The following is a 20,033-nucleotide window of genomic DNA, read 5'->3' on the forward strand; positions in this document are numbered from 1 at the left end:
ACAGTACCATGACTTCCCATCAATTACTCCCCAGGGTTTTCAGGATAAATTTTAAACTCCTGGGCATGGTACTCCAGGCCTTCCACAACTAGGTCTGGAGGAATGCCGAGGAAGAGAGCTTAGCCTGAGTGAGATAATTATGTTGGAGTCTTTACCACCAGTTCAGGTTGCAAAGGATCAGAACATTTTATTTTCCTGTCCATAAATCGTTAGTGAGTTGAAGGCAGGCACTAGGGCTTATTCTCTTGTAACACCCCTCCCCCAGTCCGCGTCTGTACCATCACAGCACGTGGTAGGTGCACTGCAAACATTTTGAAAAGCGAATATAAATCTCAACGGGCATCAATCACCAGGTGATTTTGCGTCCTGTCAGGCTGCCTTATACCATCTAGAATTCTGGTGTTTGCTAATTTTAAAGCTATCAAGTTAGAGACTTAAACACATGACCCAGACCCAACGGGTCGGCCTTAATTTGGATCCCGAAGCCATAAACAAATTGTGAAAAGACAATTTGTGATTAAGGCAATTGTGAAAATCTGAACATGGGCTAAATGTGATGACGTGATTATGCCTTAAAAACTCATGTTAGAGACATATATATTTATGTTTATGAATAAAATGGTTTCCCTTAAAACACTTAAGATTAAGGAGTATGAGGCTGGAGGAGATGAAACAAAATCGGTAAAATGTAGCTAACTGTTGTACTCCTCGGTGTAACATACTACCTTTGGTGTTTAAAAATTCCTTAATACAAAACAAACACGCAGACAGAAAGACACGCACACCCACCCCCCAGGAGCTGTTTTTCTCGTAGCCCCGAGGGAACTAGACGCAGAGAGTCCACCTGCGGCATCTCCGATTCAGAGGACGACCTCAACGGGGCCTCCCGCGGGGGCCCGGCCCGGTTTTCTCGCCCGCCGGATTCGAAGCTGACCAAAGGGACAGCCTCTTCATCCCCTCAGTACCCTCCATAAACGCCTTTCGCAGGGAGCTGGATCCTTGGAAAGCGCAGATCACTGTTGTCTCAGTTTCCCAGGGCTTGGACCCTGAGCAAAAGCGAGCCCACCGCAAGCTCGGGCACCACCACCACCAGCTCGGTCACCACCACGACCCTCAACAGCCACTGCCAAGCGCTCGGGGCGGACTCCGCGTAGCGACGTCACGGCGCGCCGTGCGCCGGGTCAAAGTTCAGCTCCGCCCCTCTTCCCCCTCGCTGTCTTCCTCGGCCTGCGCTGCCGCCGACGCCGCTGTGGGCCTGGCTGCGCTCCGTCGCCTTCTCCTCTGAGCGCTTCCCAGCCGGCCGCCATGGCGAACGTGGCCGACACTAAGCTGTACGACATTCTGGGCGTCCCACCCGGTGCCAGCGAGAACGAGCTGAAGAAGGTAGTGGGGAGCGGGACGGGCCAGGCAGGGTGTGAGGGGCGCGGGCCTGCGTGGCTGGGGCGGCCAGGCCGCGCTACGGGGCTGCCCACGAGCCGGCGCCGGACGCGGCGGGCCCAGGCTGGGGGGCGGTGGCGGCGAGACCGGCCTCGGCTGACCTTGGGCTGACGGCCCCGCCCGCCCGCAAATGCAGCAAATAAAACCCACCCCTGCGCAAACACCAGAAGAGCGCTTCCTTCCTGTCTCCCCCGGCGGGCGCCGGAGGTTGGGCGCTCCCGGGAGGCTGCAGCCTGCTCGGCCCTCCCCGCGCGGAGGTCACCACCCTGGAAAAACAGGTTGGACAGAGGCGCGCAGCGCATCTCGCCCCGGGAGAGAAGTTGTCCACGTCGTGGTAGTCGGCGTCGGAGCCGAGTCGGGGTTGGGTCTAGGGTCTGGCGGGAGGGTTGAGGCCGCCCCCGTCGGTGCCTCCGGGCAGTGGGGGATGTTTCCTCGGTGCCGCGGCCGCAGGAGCACCTCGCTCTTTTCCTCCTCCGCTCACAGACCCTTGGGTCTGTGTTCGGATGTATTGTTCTGTGGGCAGGTAACCTAGATGTTCTGTATCCGCTTCGGGAATAAGCCGTGGGTCTCGGCCAAACACCTGAGTGCACACTAAAAATAAATATAAGACCTTATTGTTGTTTGTAGTGCTGCGAATCTTTGATCTAAGGATTTCAAGGCACTTGCGGCATTTGATTAAACCCTGTACCGTCTTCCCCGATTTTAGAGTATCCAGATTTGTAAGCTGAGAAAAAATGAGAATGCTCCTTAGGCACTGGGACCAATACAGTTGAGAGTAAAATGGACTTCCTGTTACCTTACCGGAAATGCTAGTCTGTATTATATAATTTCATGTGTCTGTGAATAAAGACTTAAGTGCTGTATATCCCAGCCACCTAAAATGTATGCAACTTCGCGAAGACTGAGGTCACTCCAATTAATTAAGACCCTAATAAATCCACCACATGAAATATTAAAAGCTTCTCCTGGTATTTCAACCAGAGGAAAGGCAGGAGCTATCCTGAGCAGAGATTCTTAGTTTAATTTTTAGTAGTAATGTTTTGCAGTTTGCTAAGCTTGCCAGTCATTTCTTTCTTTTTTTTTTTAATTTTTTTTTTAACGTTTATTTATTTTTGAGACAGGGAGAGACAGAGCGTGAACAGGGGAGGGTCAGAGAGAGGGAGACACAGAATCTGAAACAGGCTCCAGGCTCTGAGCGGTCAGCACAGAGCCCGATGCGGGGCTCGAACCCACGGACTGCGAGATCATGACCTGAGCCGAAGTCGGCCGCTCAACCGACTGAGCCACCCAGGTGCCCCTTGACAGTCATTTAAGAGTTCATTGGAGTCATCTTGGTCTGGTTACTGGCCATCAAAGTCATTTGACAATAGTGAAGATGCAGAATTTTCCAGTATTTTGGTTTTTCTCTGGCATTGTTCAAGTATAGCTGCTGTCTGCTTTTTTGGATCAAGTTAGTGAGTAAACAGTATTGGGATGGATAAATTAGTAATTATGAATCTAGATGCCAAACAGTCTTAGTGAATAAAAGATAATTTTTGGAAGGTTCTGATTTTAGAACAATTGCTTCTCAGAAAAATGGATATTTAGTACTCACAAATCTTTAAAGCAGATTTTGTATGTAACCTTTTTTAAAAATTCTCTTTTTTATTGAAGGCATACAGAAAGTTAGCCAAGGAATATCATCCTGATAAGAATCCAAATGCTGGTGACAAAGTAAGTTGACACTTTTCCCCATGAGGTTTCAGTTTTAAATTGCCCTCCTTAAAAACAGGAACGTTGTAAGAAAAGTCCCATCTATGCCTGTAGAGCCAAATCTTTATGTTAAGAATATTTTGGTTTTATAATGGGAATGCCCGCATTCCGGGCAGAGGGAGGTAGGACCAGAATCAAACAAATGTAATTTGTAGCTTTTCTTTTAGATTCCAGATTCCCTTAACCTTTCCCCCACTCTTCTTCCTGAGAACCCAATTGTTTTCCTTGTTACTTTTCTTTATAGTTCAAAGAAATAAGTTTTGCATATGAAGTACTGTCAAATCCTGAGAAACGTGAATTATATGACAGATATGGAGAACAAGGTCTTCGGGAAGGTAGCGGCGGAGGTGGTGGCATGGATGATATTTTCTCTCACATTTTTGGTGGGGGATTGTTCGGCTTTATGGGCAATCAGAGTAGAAGTCGAAATGGCAGAAGAAGAGGAGAAGACATGATGCATCCACTTAAGTAAATATCTTTTTTCTTAAAAAAATATTAAGTACTACTTTTTCATGTAGTAATGCTCAGTAAAGAGAAATGTATTAAAAATGTTCATCCTTTGTCAGAAAAAAAAAAAATCTTCCATGTCCTTGCTATCTTCTTTGGGTGACTAAATTGAATTTGGTAACCTAGGTGTTTGTACTTTGCTACAGATCAAGTTACTTTTTGTTTAAAAACTTACAAAGTGAGTGACTCTCTGACTAGTTTGTTTACACTGTTACAGTCACTCATTACTTGATCCTCAGTGTGAACTCTCCTAAATTGGTTTCCATGGAGCTTGCTGGCTTCAAGCCTGACATTAACCTGCCAACATATGAATGGTGTCTGACCTTGATCTTAGACTGCTAACCACCGATGGCCCTCTACAGTATGAAAATAGCTATTTTACTTTGCAAAGTTTGTGAGGTCTTTTATCCTCTTTGCGAACAAATAACGGTTTCACTAGCAAATGCCAGAGACTTGACTTTCATCATTTATTTAAAATATTTCATATTACCTAATTTATATATTTGAGTAGATTAGAGGAAGTGTAAACTGTTACATTGTTTGAATCTCATTCTCAAATTTGTATTTTAAAAGAATTTATCCTCAGAAATTATCATTAGGATATTATTCGAAGAGTAATACTTGTATGGTGTGTGTTCTTTTTTCTTTGATACAGAAGTGATCTAAGAAGTAAATAGGATCAAGAGAGTGCTTGCTGCACCTTAATAAATTCTTAATATTCTCCTTAAAATTTTTTTCAAATTATATAGTAAATGCCTGTTTTAATATTATTTAGAATTTACCTGTTGTTACATTTCATTTTGGGTGGCTTTATAATATTCCATTCCATGATTTAATCATTCACCTTTTCTATAAGCTGTTGCTAATATTTTTCTGTAATGAGTAACTGCTTTGAGTATCTTTATATACAGCTTTGTCTCTTCTTGGCAGAGATTCCCAGGCAGGCATCAGTGTTTTGAGGCTGATAAATACAACTAAATTGCCTTGTAAAGGATTGTGCCAGTTTAGCACCATTGGTGGATAGTGCCAGCTTGGCCAGACTATTACCCACATTTTTTGTCCATTGGCCATGTTGAAGTGCGTATTTTTCTGGCCTCTTAGATAGTGGTTTTGCGTACTGATTGCAGTTTAATATACAAGGAGGAAAAGACATACCTATTTTTTTTTTTCTGTAAATGATTTGGTTAAAGATTGTTGTGAGTACTAAAAGAAAGATGCAGCCAATTGCTTTTGTCTAAGATTAAGCTGTAGCCATGTCATTATTTGCAAGTGTTGATAATGTTTTGTCCCTAAGTGTCTTATTCTTATACTGCCTAGAATGTGTACAAATATTAGCTTGAAATAATGATTTTGGGAAAGTTTGAATACCACAAAATAAATATGGGTGCTTTGCAAATTACTTTTAACTATTGTTGCTCTATTTTAAAGTAAATCTTTACTGCTGAAAGAAATTTAAAAACACAATGAGATGGGTAAAAAAAAAGCACATTAAAAGCATTGCTTTCAGATCCTAAATGAATAATGTTAAAAAAAATTTTTTTTTATTTAAAAATTAAATTAGGAAAGACCCACCCCCACCACATGCAGGGCTTTGAACTCATGAACCTTGAGATCATGACCTGAGCCGAAGGTGAACACTTAACTGACTGAGCCTGCCAGGCGCCCCTGAATAGTGTTTTTGAGACTTGATATACATAGATTTTTTTTTGAGGTTGGTTTGGAAATGAATGGTCCTATAATTCATCTGCTGTATAAAGGTAGTTGGGTTTTATCAGTTGTGTATTTTTAATAGGCTTATAAGCTCTGCCTTTTTTATAAATGTCTATTTATTTTGAGAGAAAGACCATGCATATGAGCAGGGGAGGGTCAGAGGGAGGGAGGGAGGGAGAGAGAGAGAGAGAGAGAGAGAGAGAGAGAGAGAATATGAATGAATATCCCAAGCAGGCTTCATGTTCAGTGCGGAGCCTGATGCTGGGGCTTGATTTCACAAACCATGAGATCATGACCTGAGCCAAAATGAAAAGTTGGAAGCTTAGCCGACTGAGCCACTCAAGCGCCCCTAAACCTCCCTACTTTGATCATAGACCCCTTTGAAAGTTTGGTAAAAGTTAATTCAAATATATAATTTTGCTTATAAGTCAGTGGTTTCTTAAGACCTCTAAAACTTCTCTCTTGAAAACCTGTTCTTTTCCTCCTCTCTGTCACACTGTTGACAAGGTCACTTTTTTTTTGTTTGTTTTGTTTTTGAGACATATACAATCTAAGTTGCATATAACTCCCATAAGTTGTAATGTAACTTTGTAGCTTTTCTAAAATTTGTCCTTGAGGGGAACAGAGTCTTTAGTAGAGCATGGATTCTGGAGCCAAACTGCCTGTGTGATCAAGTAAGGCAAGTTAACCTTTCTAGGGTCAGTTTTGTCTTGTAGGATGAGGATAATAATTGTACCACATTCACAGGGTTGGATTAGATGGAGGGGCTCCTGCTTGAGGCCAGAAGAAGGTTGATCCTTGAGTTTGTGCAGTTACCAACTTTATCAGAAAATGCAGCATAGTAAATTGTTGGCCCGATCCTGTAGGTTCTGGTTTTGACACCATATATACTGTCCATAACCATAAAATCCTGTTAATTTGAGCCACAAAATAAAACCTTAGTTGACTTAGTGTAAGATGTTTTTTAATTCTTTGTTTTAAAAAGCTATAGTGGAATTTGCTGTGTCAGCTGTCATGTATATCTTGTATTTAGGAGAACTTGGCAAAATTTGATTGAATCTAATTCTTTTCTCCCCAGAGTATCTTTAGAAGATCTGTATAATGGCAAGACAACCAAACTACAACTTAGCAAGAATGTACTCTGTAGTGCATGCAGTGGGTAAGTGTGTGTTCTAGTTTATAAAATGCATTTCATCTGATCTTTCAGTGGTACATTTAGTCTCTACCAGGTAAAAATTGTTCATGATTTAAACTACCCAACTCAACATTTTCTGATACTTCTGAAAGTCCATTTAAATACTGGTCATTGGGTGTTGAGAAGATGAAGTTGAAAAGCACAATTCTTGTTTTCCATGACCTATTGGAATGGTCTATGGGCAAAAATCTAATTTACACTTTTGCTTGCTTTAGCCAAGGTGGAAAGTCTGGAGCTGTTCAGAAGTGTAGTGCTTGTCGGGGTCGAGGTGTACGCATTATGATAAGACAGCTGGCTCCGGGAATGGTACAACAGATGCAGTCTGTGTGTTCTGACTGTAATGGAGAAGGTATGCATGCCAGTACTTCTCTGCTTTTATGTTGAAATGGATTGGGAATGCAGGAATTGGAGAGGCTTATATTTTTTCTTTTTAACATGTGTATTCATACAGTTCCAAAAGAAAAAATGAAAATAATTATTATGTATAGGCCCAATGAACACAAATAGTAAGTTTACGTTACGTTCAGTGAAATGTTAGTCTTTTTTAGTTCCAAAAGGATGGGCAAAGTTTTTTGTCCCTTTATATTTTTAAAGGTTATATTTGAGAAAGAGGGAGATAGCAACAGATTGTACTGTAAGCTGCTAGCTTTTAAGGGTAGTTACAGGGATTGAAGTCCTTCTCACAGAAGTAAATACTTTAGGCTTTGAATGTCTTTGAAATACTTAGGCTCAGAATGGTTTTTGAAACTACTACTCACCCCTATCCTTGTAATGCTTTTATAGCCACAGACAATATATAACTAAATGGGCATGACTGACTTCCAGCTAAACATTTCTTAGAAAAACAAGGGCATACCCAATTTGGCCTGTGGGTTTTAGTTTGCCAGACCCTGTTGTAGAGCAGTGCTATCTAATACAATTTTTCTACAATAACGGAAAAATACTGTATATGCAATGTCTAGTATGGTAACCATTAGCCACCTGTGGCTATTGAGTACTTGAAATTTAGCTAGTGTAACTGAGTAACTGAATTTTTAATTTTAATTAATTTAAACTTTAAGTAGCCACAAATGGTTGGTGGCTACCACACTGAAAACAGTTCTAGAGCATGTTTTTCCAAATTGCTCCAGGAAGTGATGAGATAATGGAGAAACTACATATTATATTCCCTTCCTGTAACGTCTCAGTGCACTTTACCTTATTAAAATTTCTAACAGTTTCTGCCATCAAGAACCAAGTTTACTGAAATCTTTTCCTGTGTACCACTACCATTGTGAGGAACTGGTGTTCTACAGAACATACTTTTTGAAAGCAGTGTTCTAGAAACAGTCCCCGAGGTCATTAATTATATGTGTCATCTAAGCATTAATGTGTGCCAATAATCAGCCATCAAAAATCAATGATATTTTTTCATAATAAGTTATGTACAACTTCATGTTTACTTCATTATACCACTAATTAAATGTTTCAGAAGAATGCATAGAAAAGCTGTGTTGTTCTAAACATGGTATGGAGATACTCAGTGTCAGATAAAATTCAGCCATCTCTTCTTTGGTTTTGGAAATTGTCATTGATAGTGCACCTAAATAAAAGGAAGATCCATAATAGGACACCTGAGCAGGGGTTAGTCTATGAAATAAATAAAATCCAGTACCGATTATACAATGTAATAATGATCCATAAAGGGTATTTAAATTTTTATTTGGGTTGTCTCTGACAGAGTTAAACCTATATGAAACTAAGACTGAAAACAAAAAATGAAGAAGCACTTGTAGAAGCTTTAGCATTTGACCACGCATTTTGTTTCCTTGTTGATCCTTGGACTTTGTTTTAAATTTAGGAGATGAGTCAGCCAAGAAAGTGTATTTTAAAATACATTATACTCTGAAATAGAGGAGACTGGGTAGTAAGATGCAAGTTTCTGTTACTAAGAAAGATAGTTTAAACAAAACTTTAGATAGCAGTTAGATTCGGAACGTTTATTTAATGAATAAAAGCATTATCAAGACGTATCTTAAGAGTGCGGTATGGTTCTCTTGCTGGAAGTTTGAATGACCTCTCTTTCTAGGAGAGGTAATTAATGAAAAGGACCGCTGTAAAAAATGTGAAGGCAAGAAGGTGATTAAAGAAGTGAAGATTCTTGAAGTCCACGTAGACAAAGGCATGAAACATGGACAGAGAATTACATTCACTGGGGAAGCAGATCAGGCCCCAGGAGTGGAACCAGGAGACATTGTTCTTTTGCTCCAAGAGAAGGAACATGAGGTAATTTCCTTTTTGTTTGTTTGATTTTTGTTTTATGCAGAAATGAGTCTTTTGCTCAAGGTACGGGTTAGATCTTTTTGGGTTCTCTGGAACAACTTTGAACTTAAATGAAGTTGTTAAGTGCTTGGGCTGAGTTCATAAGAACTGACTAGTAGACCAACAAGCCAGGTGCAGTCAGAAGCACTGAAAAGGAGTCAGTTTTGGTTGCAGCTCAGCCATTGATTACACTGTAATTGTAAGTAATCCTGTTGTTTCTGTACCCCAGTTTCCTTATTTATGAAAATAAGGGCATTGGACCAGATGATCTAAGGCAGCTTATTTTTCATTGTGAAACTCCTTTGATTGGTGTTGAATGGTGGATAGATAGGGCTTCAGTCCTCAGTGCTTTTCTGTTGAATTGTTTTACATGTTGGGTTAACCAAGTGACCTTTTCTTGATAGAAAAAGTACTACAGTTTAAAAAAAATTTAGTCTGTTCTTATGTTGTATTTTAGGTTCAAGGCATAATTAACTGGTCCAACGATGTGGTCTAGTGTATATTCTTTTGATTATATCATTGCACCTCTATTTTCTGATGTGCCATATAGTATAGTATGAGCCTTTATTTTTTTTACGAGCCTGTTGTTATTTTTCTTTGTTTAATGTTTATTAATTTTTGAGAGAGGGCATGCTAGCAGGGGAGGGACAGAGAGAGAGGGAGACACAGAATCCGAAGCAGGTTCCAGGCTCTGAGCTGTCAGCACAGAGCCTGACGTGGGGCTTGAACCCACAAACCGTTGAGATCATGACCTGGGCCAAAGTCGGACACTTAACTGACTGAGCCACCCAGGTGCCCCTGTGAACCTTTATTCTTTTATTTATTTTTTTTTTTAATAACTTATTGTCACATTAGCTAACATACAGTGTATACAGTGTAGTCTTGGCTTTGGGAGTAGATTCTCATGATTCATCACTTACATGAAACACCCAGTGCTCATCCCAACAAGTGCCCTCCTCAGTGCCCATCTTCCATTTTCCCCAACTCCCCAGCCCCATCAACCCTCAGTTCTCTGTATAATACCCTCCAGGGGTGCCTGGGTGGTTCAGTGGGTTAAGTGTCCGACTTCAACTCAGGTCATCATCTCGCCGTTTGTGAGTTCGAGCCCCACGTCAGGCTCTGTACTGACAGCTCAGAGCCCGGAGCCTGCTTCAGATCCCGTGTCTTCCTCTCTGTCTCTGTCCCTCCCCCACTCTCTGTCTCTCTCCAAAATAAATAAACATTAAAAAAAAATTAAACATGATTATAAAAATAAAAATAATACCCTCCAGTTCCATCCATGTTGCAAATGGCAAGATTTCATTCTTTTCCATCACTGAGTAGTATTCCATTGCGTGTGTGTGTGTGTGTGTGTGTGTGTGTGTATGTATGTATGTATGTATGTAGATACATACACACACATATGTATGTAGATACATACACACACACCGCACATCTTCTTTATCCATTCATCAGTTGATGGACATTTGGGCTCTTTCCATACTTTGGCTACTGTTGATAGCTCTGCTATAATAGCACATGCTCTTCACATGTGCCCCTGTGAATCAGCACTCCTGTACCTTTTGGATAAATTTCTAGTAGTGCTATTGCTGGGTTATAGGGCAATTCTATTTTTTAACTTTTTGAGGCACCTCCACACTGTTTTCCAGAGTGACTGCACCAGTTTGTATTCCCACCAAAAGTGCAAGAGGGTCCCCTTTTCTCCACATCCTCGCCAACATCTGTTTCCTCAGTTGTTAATTTTAGCCACTCTGACTGGTGTGAGGTGGTGTCTCAGTGTGGTTTTGATTTGTATTTCCCTGATAATGAGTGATGTTGAGCATCTTTTCATGTGTCTGTTAGCCATCTGTATATCTTCTTTGGTCTTTGGAGAAGTGTCTATTCATGTCTTTCATTTTTTGATGGGATTATTTGGTTTTCAGGTGTTGAGTTTTGTAAATTCTTTATAGATTTTTGATACTAACTCTTTATCTTATATGTTATTTGCACATATCTTGTCCCGTTCCATTGGTTGCCTTTTAGTTTTGTTGATTGTTTCCTTTGCTGTGCAGAAGCTTTTTATCTTTATCTTGATGAGGTCTCAGTAGTTCATTTTTGCTTTCGTTTCCCTTGCCTCTGGAAACCTGTCAATTAAGAAGTTGCTGCGGCTGAGGTCATAGAGGGTGCTGCCTGTTTTCTCTTCTAGGATTTTGATGGTTTCCTGTCTCATGTTTAGGTCTTCCATCCATTTTGAATTTATTTTTGTGTATGGTGTAAAAAAGTGGTCCAGGTTCATTCTTCTGCATGTTGCTGTCCAGTTCTCCCAGCACCATTTGCTAAAGAGACTGTCTTTTTTCCATTGGATATTCTTTCCTGCTTTGTCAAAAATTAGTTGGTCATACATTTGTGGGTACATATCTGGGTTCTCTATTCCATTGGTTTATGTGCCTGTTTTTGTGCCAGTACCATCCTGTCTTGATGATTACAGCTTTGTAGTAGAAGCTAAAGTCCAGGATTGTGATGCCTTCTGCTTTGGTTTTCTTTTTCAACATTACTTTGGCTATTTTGGGTCTTTTGTGGTTCCATACAAATTTTAGGATTGTTTGCTCTAGCTGTGAGAAGAATGCTGGTGCTATTTCAATTGGGATTGCATTGACTGTGTAGACTGCTTTGGGTGGTATTGACATTTTAACAATAATTTGTTCTTCCAATCCATGAGCGTGGAATGTTTTTCCATTTCTTTGGGTCTTCATTTTCTTTCCTAAGCTTTCTATAGTTTTCAGTGTGCAGATCTTTTACCTCTTTGGTTAGGTTTATTCCTAGGTACCTTATGGTTCTTGGTGCAGTTGTAAAAAGCCTTTATTCTTGAAAGCTGTATCTGGAGCTATTCAGGAAACTTGTTTAGTAATCACCCAGATTCTTGACTATAAAAGCCTTTGACGGGGTTCTGGCATTACTTGATCTCGTTGACTTGAGTTTCTCTGAAGGTCTTTATATCACAAGTCACCACTTTATTAGTTTACACTAAAAATTTCTCCCATTTGATGGTGATTTCTACAAATAAATTTTGAAAATCACGGGGTGCCTGGGTGGCTCAGTTGGTTGAGTGTCTGGCTCTTAATTTGGGGTCAGATTATAATCTCATGGTCATGAGATCAAGGCCTGTGTTGACACAGAGACTGCTTGGGATTCTCTCCCTCCCTCTCCCTATCCTCACTCTCTCTCTCAAAGTAAATAAAACTTAAAGAATCGAATCTAATAGAGAATAAAGCCATATTGAGACGCAGATTCTGGGAATTTGATTAGATCAATTCCCATGCTAGGTTGTGGCTTGCTCTCCTTTGTTTTTCTCAGGGCAAATTTCTTGCCTTGGCAAAACTATAAATTACTATCTACATCTAGGCCCTTTGTGGATATTGCTAATCCTGCAAATATCAAAGGCTTCTTGATTGCTAAAAAAACAGTAATTCCTAGAATTCTGTCTTAAGGTCTTATAGGTTGAAATATTTGTAACTCTAGATTCTCTGTTAATTGGTATTTTAGCTACTTCCTCATTTGTTCAGTCATGCCTTTCATGCACACCACCATACAAAGGATGAAGGCAGAAAGATAGCCAAGTAATTGAGATGTTTATAAGCTTTATAGTATGCTTGGGTATAAACTGTATTTTGAGATGGTTCAGACAACACGTGTGTATTTTCGTTGCTATATCCTTGGAACAGTTACCAAATGATGTGTGGCACTGTAGTAGCGGGAGAGTAATGGGGAAGTTAAGTAATGCTTATTTGGCGGAGAGTTTTTGGTATGTCAGACTAATGGTGAAATCTTTTTTTTTTTAACCCTTATATTCATTCTTTAATGTTGCTACATAATTAAAAAAAAAAAATGTTTATTTTGAGAGAGAGCACAGGCGGGGGAGGGGCAGAAAGAGAGAGGGAATGAGAATCCTCCAAGCAGGCCCTGTACTAACAGCATGGAGCTCCATCTCAGGAACTGTGAGATCATGACCTCTGAGCCAAAATCAGGAGTCTAATGCCTAACTGATGTTTCTAATGTTGCTACATAATTACATGGAAATTTTTTAAATGAAGATTACTGGATTTGGAGACAAGGACTTAAGTTCTGACTCCCCATTTACTAGCTTTGGGATCCCTGGGCTTGGCTTGGCTTTACTAAATACAAAGATAGGCCTCCCTTAAAAGGATATTGTAGAATCAAATGAGATCATGAATAAGCTACTTTTCTTTCTTAGGGCTATGGGGAGGTATTTGGAAGAAGGTCACCTCTTAAAATTGTTGGAAGGTGTGGATTGTATGGAATTTCCAACAGACAGCAGATGTAACTGTGTAAAGTAGAAAATAAGATGGTAGAGGTTAGAGTGGAAGTTCAGCTAGAAAGAGGTCAAAGATTTGGTTTTATTATGACCAATAAAGTAAATTTGAGCCCAGGGTGGGATTTAGGCATCTTGTTTCGTTTATACCACTGGAAATATTAACCTCCTTTTTTTTTTTTTTTTTTTTTTTTTAATGTTTATTCATTTTTGAGACACAGAGTGCAGGCAGGGAAGGGGCAGAGAGGGAGGGAGACACAGAATCCAAAGCAGGCTCCAGGCTCTGAGCTGTCAGCACAGAGCCCGACGACGTGGGGCTCAAACCCATGAACTGTGAGATTATGACCTGAGCTGAAGTTGGACACAACCGAATGAGCCACCCAGATGCCCCAAAAATATTAACCCTCTAAGAAAAGTTGGGTAGTCTCAACTAGTTCATGAAAAAGCTTGTAGTTCTTTTGTTAGGGGCTTTTTTCTTTTATTTTCTCCCCCCCACTCCCAACAGTTGTGCTGAAGGAATTATGAGGCCATGAGATTAGGGTGGGTGCTGTTAGCTGAAACAGTATAAATCTTCTGATCAAAAAACATTTGATTTTGAGAGTGCAGTAAATCATGTGTATTCATCTTTCAGTACAGGTGTGTATCTGTTCTGGTGTTATGGCTACCATTGTGCATTTGCATAGCAAAAAATCACCATATCTGGTGATGTTAGTCCCTTCTCTGTTCTCTGTACCTTTGTTTTCCAGAAATTCTTACTGCTTTTAAGTCTTTTACTATCTGGTTCTTGGTTTTTTTTTTTTTTTTTTTTAATTTTTTTTTTTTTTCAACGTTTATTTATTTTTGGGACAGAGAGAGACAGAGCATGAACGGGCGAGGGGCAGAGAGAGAGGGAGACACAGAATTGGAAACAGGCTCCAGGCTCTGAGCCATCAGCCCAGAGCCCGACGCGGGGCTCGAACTCACGGACCGCGAGATCGTGACCTGGCTGAAGTCGGATGCTTAACCGACTGCGCCACCCAGGCGCCCCATCTGGTTCTTGGTTTTTAATTAGTTGTTTTTTATTTATTTTTGAGAGAGAGTATGTGTAAGCGGGTGAGGGACAGAGAGAGGAAAATAGAATCTGAAGCAGGTTCCAGGCTCCAAAGTTATCAGCACAGAACCTGATGTGGGGCTCGAACTCATGAACTCTGATATCATGACCTGAGCTGAAGTCAAACACAACCGACACTAAACAAAAGGACACTCAACCGACTGAGCCACCCAGGGGCCTCTAATTAACATGGTTTTTAAAAAATTGCCTGAGTGTCCTTGCTTGTTTATTCTGTTTGAATTTTAGCACCAGGTTTTCTAATCTACTCACCTGTCCACTAGTCCCTGCCACCACCACCCCCCCGTCGCCTTGATATCATTTTTAATTGGAATCACTTTAAGTTGAGCTCTTATATCCAGGAGCATGGTGTCCCGTCTTATTCCTTTTTTTTTTTTTAAAGTTTATTTTGAGAGAGAGTTTGGGGGGGGGGGGAGGGAGAATCCCAAGCACCTCATTGTTAGCGCTCGCACTCACAAACCATGAGATCATGGCCTGAGCCAAAATCTAGAGTCAGATGCTTAACTGACTGAGCCACCCAGGTGCCCCTTGTTCCCTATTTCTAATGTAGTTTTAACCAAAGGATATTTGGTTATAGATGGTTCTTGGAACAATAATATTATAAGATGTTTAGAAACACTAACATTTTATAGATATTAAAGCATTAAAACATTCTGCATTGAAGAATCCTTATTGAACTTAATTTTTTCACCCATTGTGAGAAATACTTAAAGAAATGCACATAGGTAACATACATTCAGTGGTTCTCAACTTTTACATACATTAGAATCACCTGGTGTTTCTTTTTTTTTAATTTTTTTTTTTAACGTTTATTTATTTTTGAGACAGAGACAGAGCATGAATGCGGGAGGGTCAGAGAGAGAGAGGGAGACACAGAATCTGAAACAGGCTCCAGGCTCTGCACTGTCAGCACAGAGCCCAAAGAGGGGCTCGAACTCACGGACCTGGGCCGAAGTCGGACGCTTAACCGACTGAGCCACCCAGGCGCCCCTGAATCACCTGGTGTTAAAACTAAAGATTACTAGGCCCTACCTCCATAGTTTCTGATGCAGTAGGTATGGGGTGTGGCCCAAGAATGTGCATTCCTAACAAGTTTCCTGGTGCTGCTGAGGCTGCTGGTTCAGGACCACTGATCCAAGATAATGGTTTGAGATTAACTTTTCTTCATGGGTAAATTTAGGAGGATAATTTAGGAAAAGAGGATATCTTTTAGATTTCCACTTTTTCCTGAATTAGCCAGCATTGTTTTTTTGGAAGAGACTATTTTGTATTGAAAAAAATCTTAGTGACCTTTCATTGTAAATTTTGTTTCATCCTAAATCTCAAAGGCTAAGTATAGATATTTGTAAATTTTTTTTTTTTTTTTTGAAAGAGAGTGTATGCGAGCAGGGGAGGAGCAGAGAGAGGTAGAGAATCTTAAGCAGGCTCCACATTCCTCACAGAACCTGAAGTAGGGCTTGATCTCAACCATGAGAAGGACCTGAGCCGAAATCAAAAGTCAGACACTTAACTGACTGAGCCACCCAGGTGCCCTGATATTTGTAAATTCTAATAAGCAAAAATTGTAAGTCAGGTATGTGTGAAGTTGGATATATTTTTCCTATACATTAAAAGCTCAGAAACATATTTGATGTTTCTTGAATAATCATTGCATTACCTAGTCAATAGGCTTATAGTGTAATTAGTCACCCTTAGCATTTGCTGTTTGATTTACATTCACCTAAGCAAATTTTGAATTTTAGATGATATAAAACTTCTTTGTACATGTGTGTGAGCCCGTTTACTGGCTGAACATTACTGGTTGAACTTTATGTTGAATTTGGACTCTCCCCTTTACCTGTTAGGATCACGTCTGGGGAACAGTCCTAAGGTGAACCTGTTCTACAGAATCTTACTGGACTGTCTGCACCATTTTTTTTGCTCAGAGGCAGAGTCAGGAAATGGGCCACAATTGCAGAATATACCTGGTTCTGTTTTTTGTAGCCTCAGCCTGCCTTATGAGCCATTGTTTTCTTGATTCCAGTGCTTTTCTGACAGAATTTTCTAGCATATTAAGTGAAAATAGCTAGGTTTCCTTATGTAAATTTAGGGAATTAGGGATGATGACAGTTTGGCTTTTACTATGAATGGTAGAATTAAGGTTTTGAAATTATTTCAAGGAGCACAGCACAACAGGTCATGGCTCCGTACTTTTTAAAAATGTTTTGTGTGGTTTATTTGTAGGTGTTCCAGAGAGACGGGAATGATTTGCACATGACATACAAGATAGGACTTGTTGAAGCTTTGTGTGGATTTCAGTTCACATTTAAACACCTTGATGGACGTCAGATTGTGGTGAAATACCCCCCTGGAAAAGTAATTGAACCAGGTAGATCTTGATTTTTGTTTGACCCAGGATTCCATGTGTTCTTTTGTGATTTTTAATTTTTTATAGCTAGTGACTCTCAAAAGAATTATTGAGTACCTTCTTGAATAAATTCTAGAGTTTCCTTTTTACTCAATAGGATGTGTCCGTGTAGTTCGAGGTGAAGGAATGCCACAGTATCGTAATCCCTTTGAAAAAGGTGATCTATACATAAAATTTGATGTGCAGTTTCCTGAAAACAACTGGATCAACCCAGACAAGCTTTCTGTAAGTGTTCTCTAAGCAGCAGATAACTTAAAGTTTAATAATAGTTGCTTTTCTTTGTTACCGTTCATTTGTTTTTAGTGCTAAGATTAGAACACATAATTTATAAAATTTTACTTTTTTAACATTTGAGTGATTGTTGGGCCGTTCTGGTGGTTATTAAATGCGAGTCTTGCTGGTGTAAATGTTGACAGGGCCAGGCAGGGAATAGTAAAGAAGTAAAGCAGACTGGGTATGAGTTGGTGTTGGGAGGATTGGGGCTCTCTGGAGACCAGATCCCTCACCTGAAAAGGCATCCAACATATCATAGTATGCCATCTTAGCATCTTTTAGCTGTTCTATGCGGGAAGGCACGTCTCATGTGAAATCTTTCAGTGTTTTAATGTTGGGAACTGATTCTGGCTTTTTATTTTCTAAGTAGTAGTTGGGTTGTACAAAAGATTTCTGCAGATTTGGCCTGTGTGTCATCAGTTTGTGATCTCTGGCTTAAAGTGCACATAGGTTGACCTATCTTAACTCTCAAGCATATATCTTGGATTGTATCCAAAGGAAAGTTGAAGATATTTCCTAGCTAATCTGTGTTTTGTTTTAATGAAGGAACTAGAAGACCTTCTGCCATCTAGACCAGAAGTTCCAAACATCATTGGAGATACAGAGGAGGTAGAGCTTCAAGAATTTGATAGCACTCGGGGCTCAGGAGGTGGTCAGAGGCGTGAAGCCTATAATGATAGCTCTGATGAAGAAAGCAGCAGCCATCATGGACCAGGAGTGCAATGTGCCCATCAGTAAACTCTGCAAACAAATTGCACAGGTGGATTTTCTTTCCACATTTGCTCGGTTTGCTTTCAGCTATCCAGCTGGAGTGTCTGGTCAATCCAGATGAACTGATGGACATCTGTTGGTCTATGTGTAACTTTTAAAATTGGTATAGTATCTACAGAGTGTATAATTTAAACTAACCACAAAGCTTTACATCTTCATTTTGACTGTTCTGTAGCAGAATAAAGCACTTGAAAGGAAACAAGACTCCCTTTCACACATGGGTTATAAGTTTCAGTCCTGGTATCTGTGCTTGATTTTTATCAGTTTTGTGTAGATTTTATGTTCATATTTTAAATCCAAATCCCACATTGTAAAGTTTGTGTACAATTTGTCCTGAAGCTTTGTGTTTGGCTGCACCTGCGTAAGCTGCTACAAATAGAATAAAGAATTTCATAGCCTGTATCTATCATTTAGATGCATGGAAAAATGGGCTTTGCACACAATGGGTTTGGAGCTGACTGGGAACAATGGAGAAAATAACATTAGCTGTGGTTGTAAAGTTTTTTTTTTGTTTTGTTTTGTTTTTCTTTCCCCCCTCTTTTTTTTTTTAACCATCTTGTGAAAGGTTTCTGAGACTCAATAATAAAAAGCAGTTGGTATAAATTATTCTTTGTGTCACATTTTTAGAAGGAAAAACATACTTTGAACTGTAAAATGTATCTTTAAGCTGGAGAATGTATCCTTCATTCTGGTTCTTAAGCAGCCCTTAAAAGCCCATTGGCCTGAAGCTTATGCTTCAGGTACATGCCCATTTTATAGTTTTAAAAGGCAAAAAGAAAGTTTGACATGTTGGTAAAAACAGGCTTTATTGGCTTCAACTGATGCTTTGTACAGTCAAGGACATCTGAGTTCTGTAACTCGTAAGTTATAATCCTGAGCATTGGGGCCAGGTTAACCTAGCCGCTGTATTTCCCCACCACCTCCCCCTTTTAAAAATAAGGTAACAGCAAATCAATATTAGAACCATGTCTGCATAGAACCTGTTAAAATGCTCTGTTTTCATTAAATGTTAAGTTAAAGATTCTCTGTCTCCATTAAGTTGAATATTTGAAATTGGGGGAAGCATCGATTACTAATGTTTTATAGAAAAGTAAGACTCTTAGGCTGGTATGAGAAAAATCAGGTAAAACTATGAAAAGGATGTTGTGTTGCTCTTTCCATCTTCTACTACCTTTTCATTCCCAGAGTAGATATTTTTAGAACACACTTTAATTTTAGGGAAAAGAGACATCAGTTATACATTTTACATTTGTAAAAGAACAAATGGGGAAAACTGAAAACTAAAAAATGTATTATGCCATCCCTGAGCCTAAATACAGTACTTGTAGTTTATTTCTAGGCCTACTAGATAACCTGAATGGTGGGTGGGTGGGGGTGGGATGTCAGGAAGTGTCCTGGCATTAATCAAGGCCTGTGAGGATTAAATTATTGCCCTATCCACTCTACCTCCATTGTACAAAAAATATTTTACAACCAGCCTGGGCAAGATTCAACAGCATAGTAGTTTTGTATCCAAGGTTACTTCCCCACAACCACTTTAAGGTTAAGAAATGCAGTGGCAATATGAAGTTTGTAGCCTTTCCAATAAAGGTTTATAAAACATTAGAGTTGTTCAGTGTAGTCTTTCTTTTAATTCTACTCAGGTTTTTTGGCCATAGCAAAGAAAACCATATGGAAGGAGAATAAAACCTTGTTGAGATCTGTTATTTCACTCAGTTGTGCTCTGCTTTTGTAGAGCACCTGCTTACAGAATAAGCATGTATAGTATCAACAGCACAAAGAGTCTTTTCAGTAACTTTATTGAAATAACAATTCATAAGCCATTAAATCTACCTTTTTATAGAAGGTGTACGACTCCGTCGTTTCCAGTATATTTCTAGAGTTTGCAACCACCACCATAGTCTAATTCCAGAACATTTTCATTGCCCTAGAAAAGAAACTCCAAGGGGTGCCTGGGGGGCTCAGTAGGTGAAGTGTCCAACTTCTCACATCATGATCATGGCTCGTGAGTTCGAACTCCACATCTGGCTCTGTGCTGACAGCTCAGAGTCTGGAAACTGGGTTTCTGTGTCTCCCTCCCTGCCCCTCCCCTGCTTGCATTCTGTCTCTCTCTCCGAAGTGAATAAACATTTAAAAGAATTAAGAGACCCCAAATCCATTAGCAGTCACTCCCCATTCCGTTCCCCACCTCCCATTTCTAAGGATTTGTCTGTTGGACATTTTATATAAAATGGAGTCAACAATATGTGGCCTTTTGTAACCT

The 20,033-nt window shown here is 40.0% G+C and overlaps 1 protein-coding gene across 1 annotated transcript; it reads left to right on the forward strand.

The window, feature by feature from the left end:
* Nucleotides 1-1,194: 1,194 nt before the first annotated feature.
* On the forward strand, nt 1,195-19,375 carry DNAJA2 (DnaJ heat shock protein family (Hsp40) member A2). The gene is made up of 9 exons (XM_025920522.2): nt 1,195-1,383; nt 3,091-3,150; nt 3,434-3,657; nt 6,485-6,565; nt 6,817-6,950; nt 8,670-8,866; nt 16,543-16,687; nt 16,824-16,951; nt 17,546-19,375. Exons 1-9 carry the CDS (start codon nt 1,306-1,308, stop codon nt 17,735-17,737), a joined length of 1,239 nt encoding a protein of 412 aa, XP_025776307.1. The 5' UTR covers nt 1,195-1,305; the 3' UTR covers nt 17,738-19,375.
* The last annotated feature ends 658 nt before the right edge of the window (nt 19,376-20,033 follow it).

Source organism: Puma concolor, chromosome E2, assembly GCF_028749965.1.
Source record: "Puma concolor isolate L17-30 chromosome E2, mPumCon1.1.hap2, whole genome shotgun sequence".
NCBI lineage: Eukaryota > Metazoa > Chordata > Mammalia > Carnivora > Felidae > Puma > Puma concolor.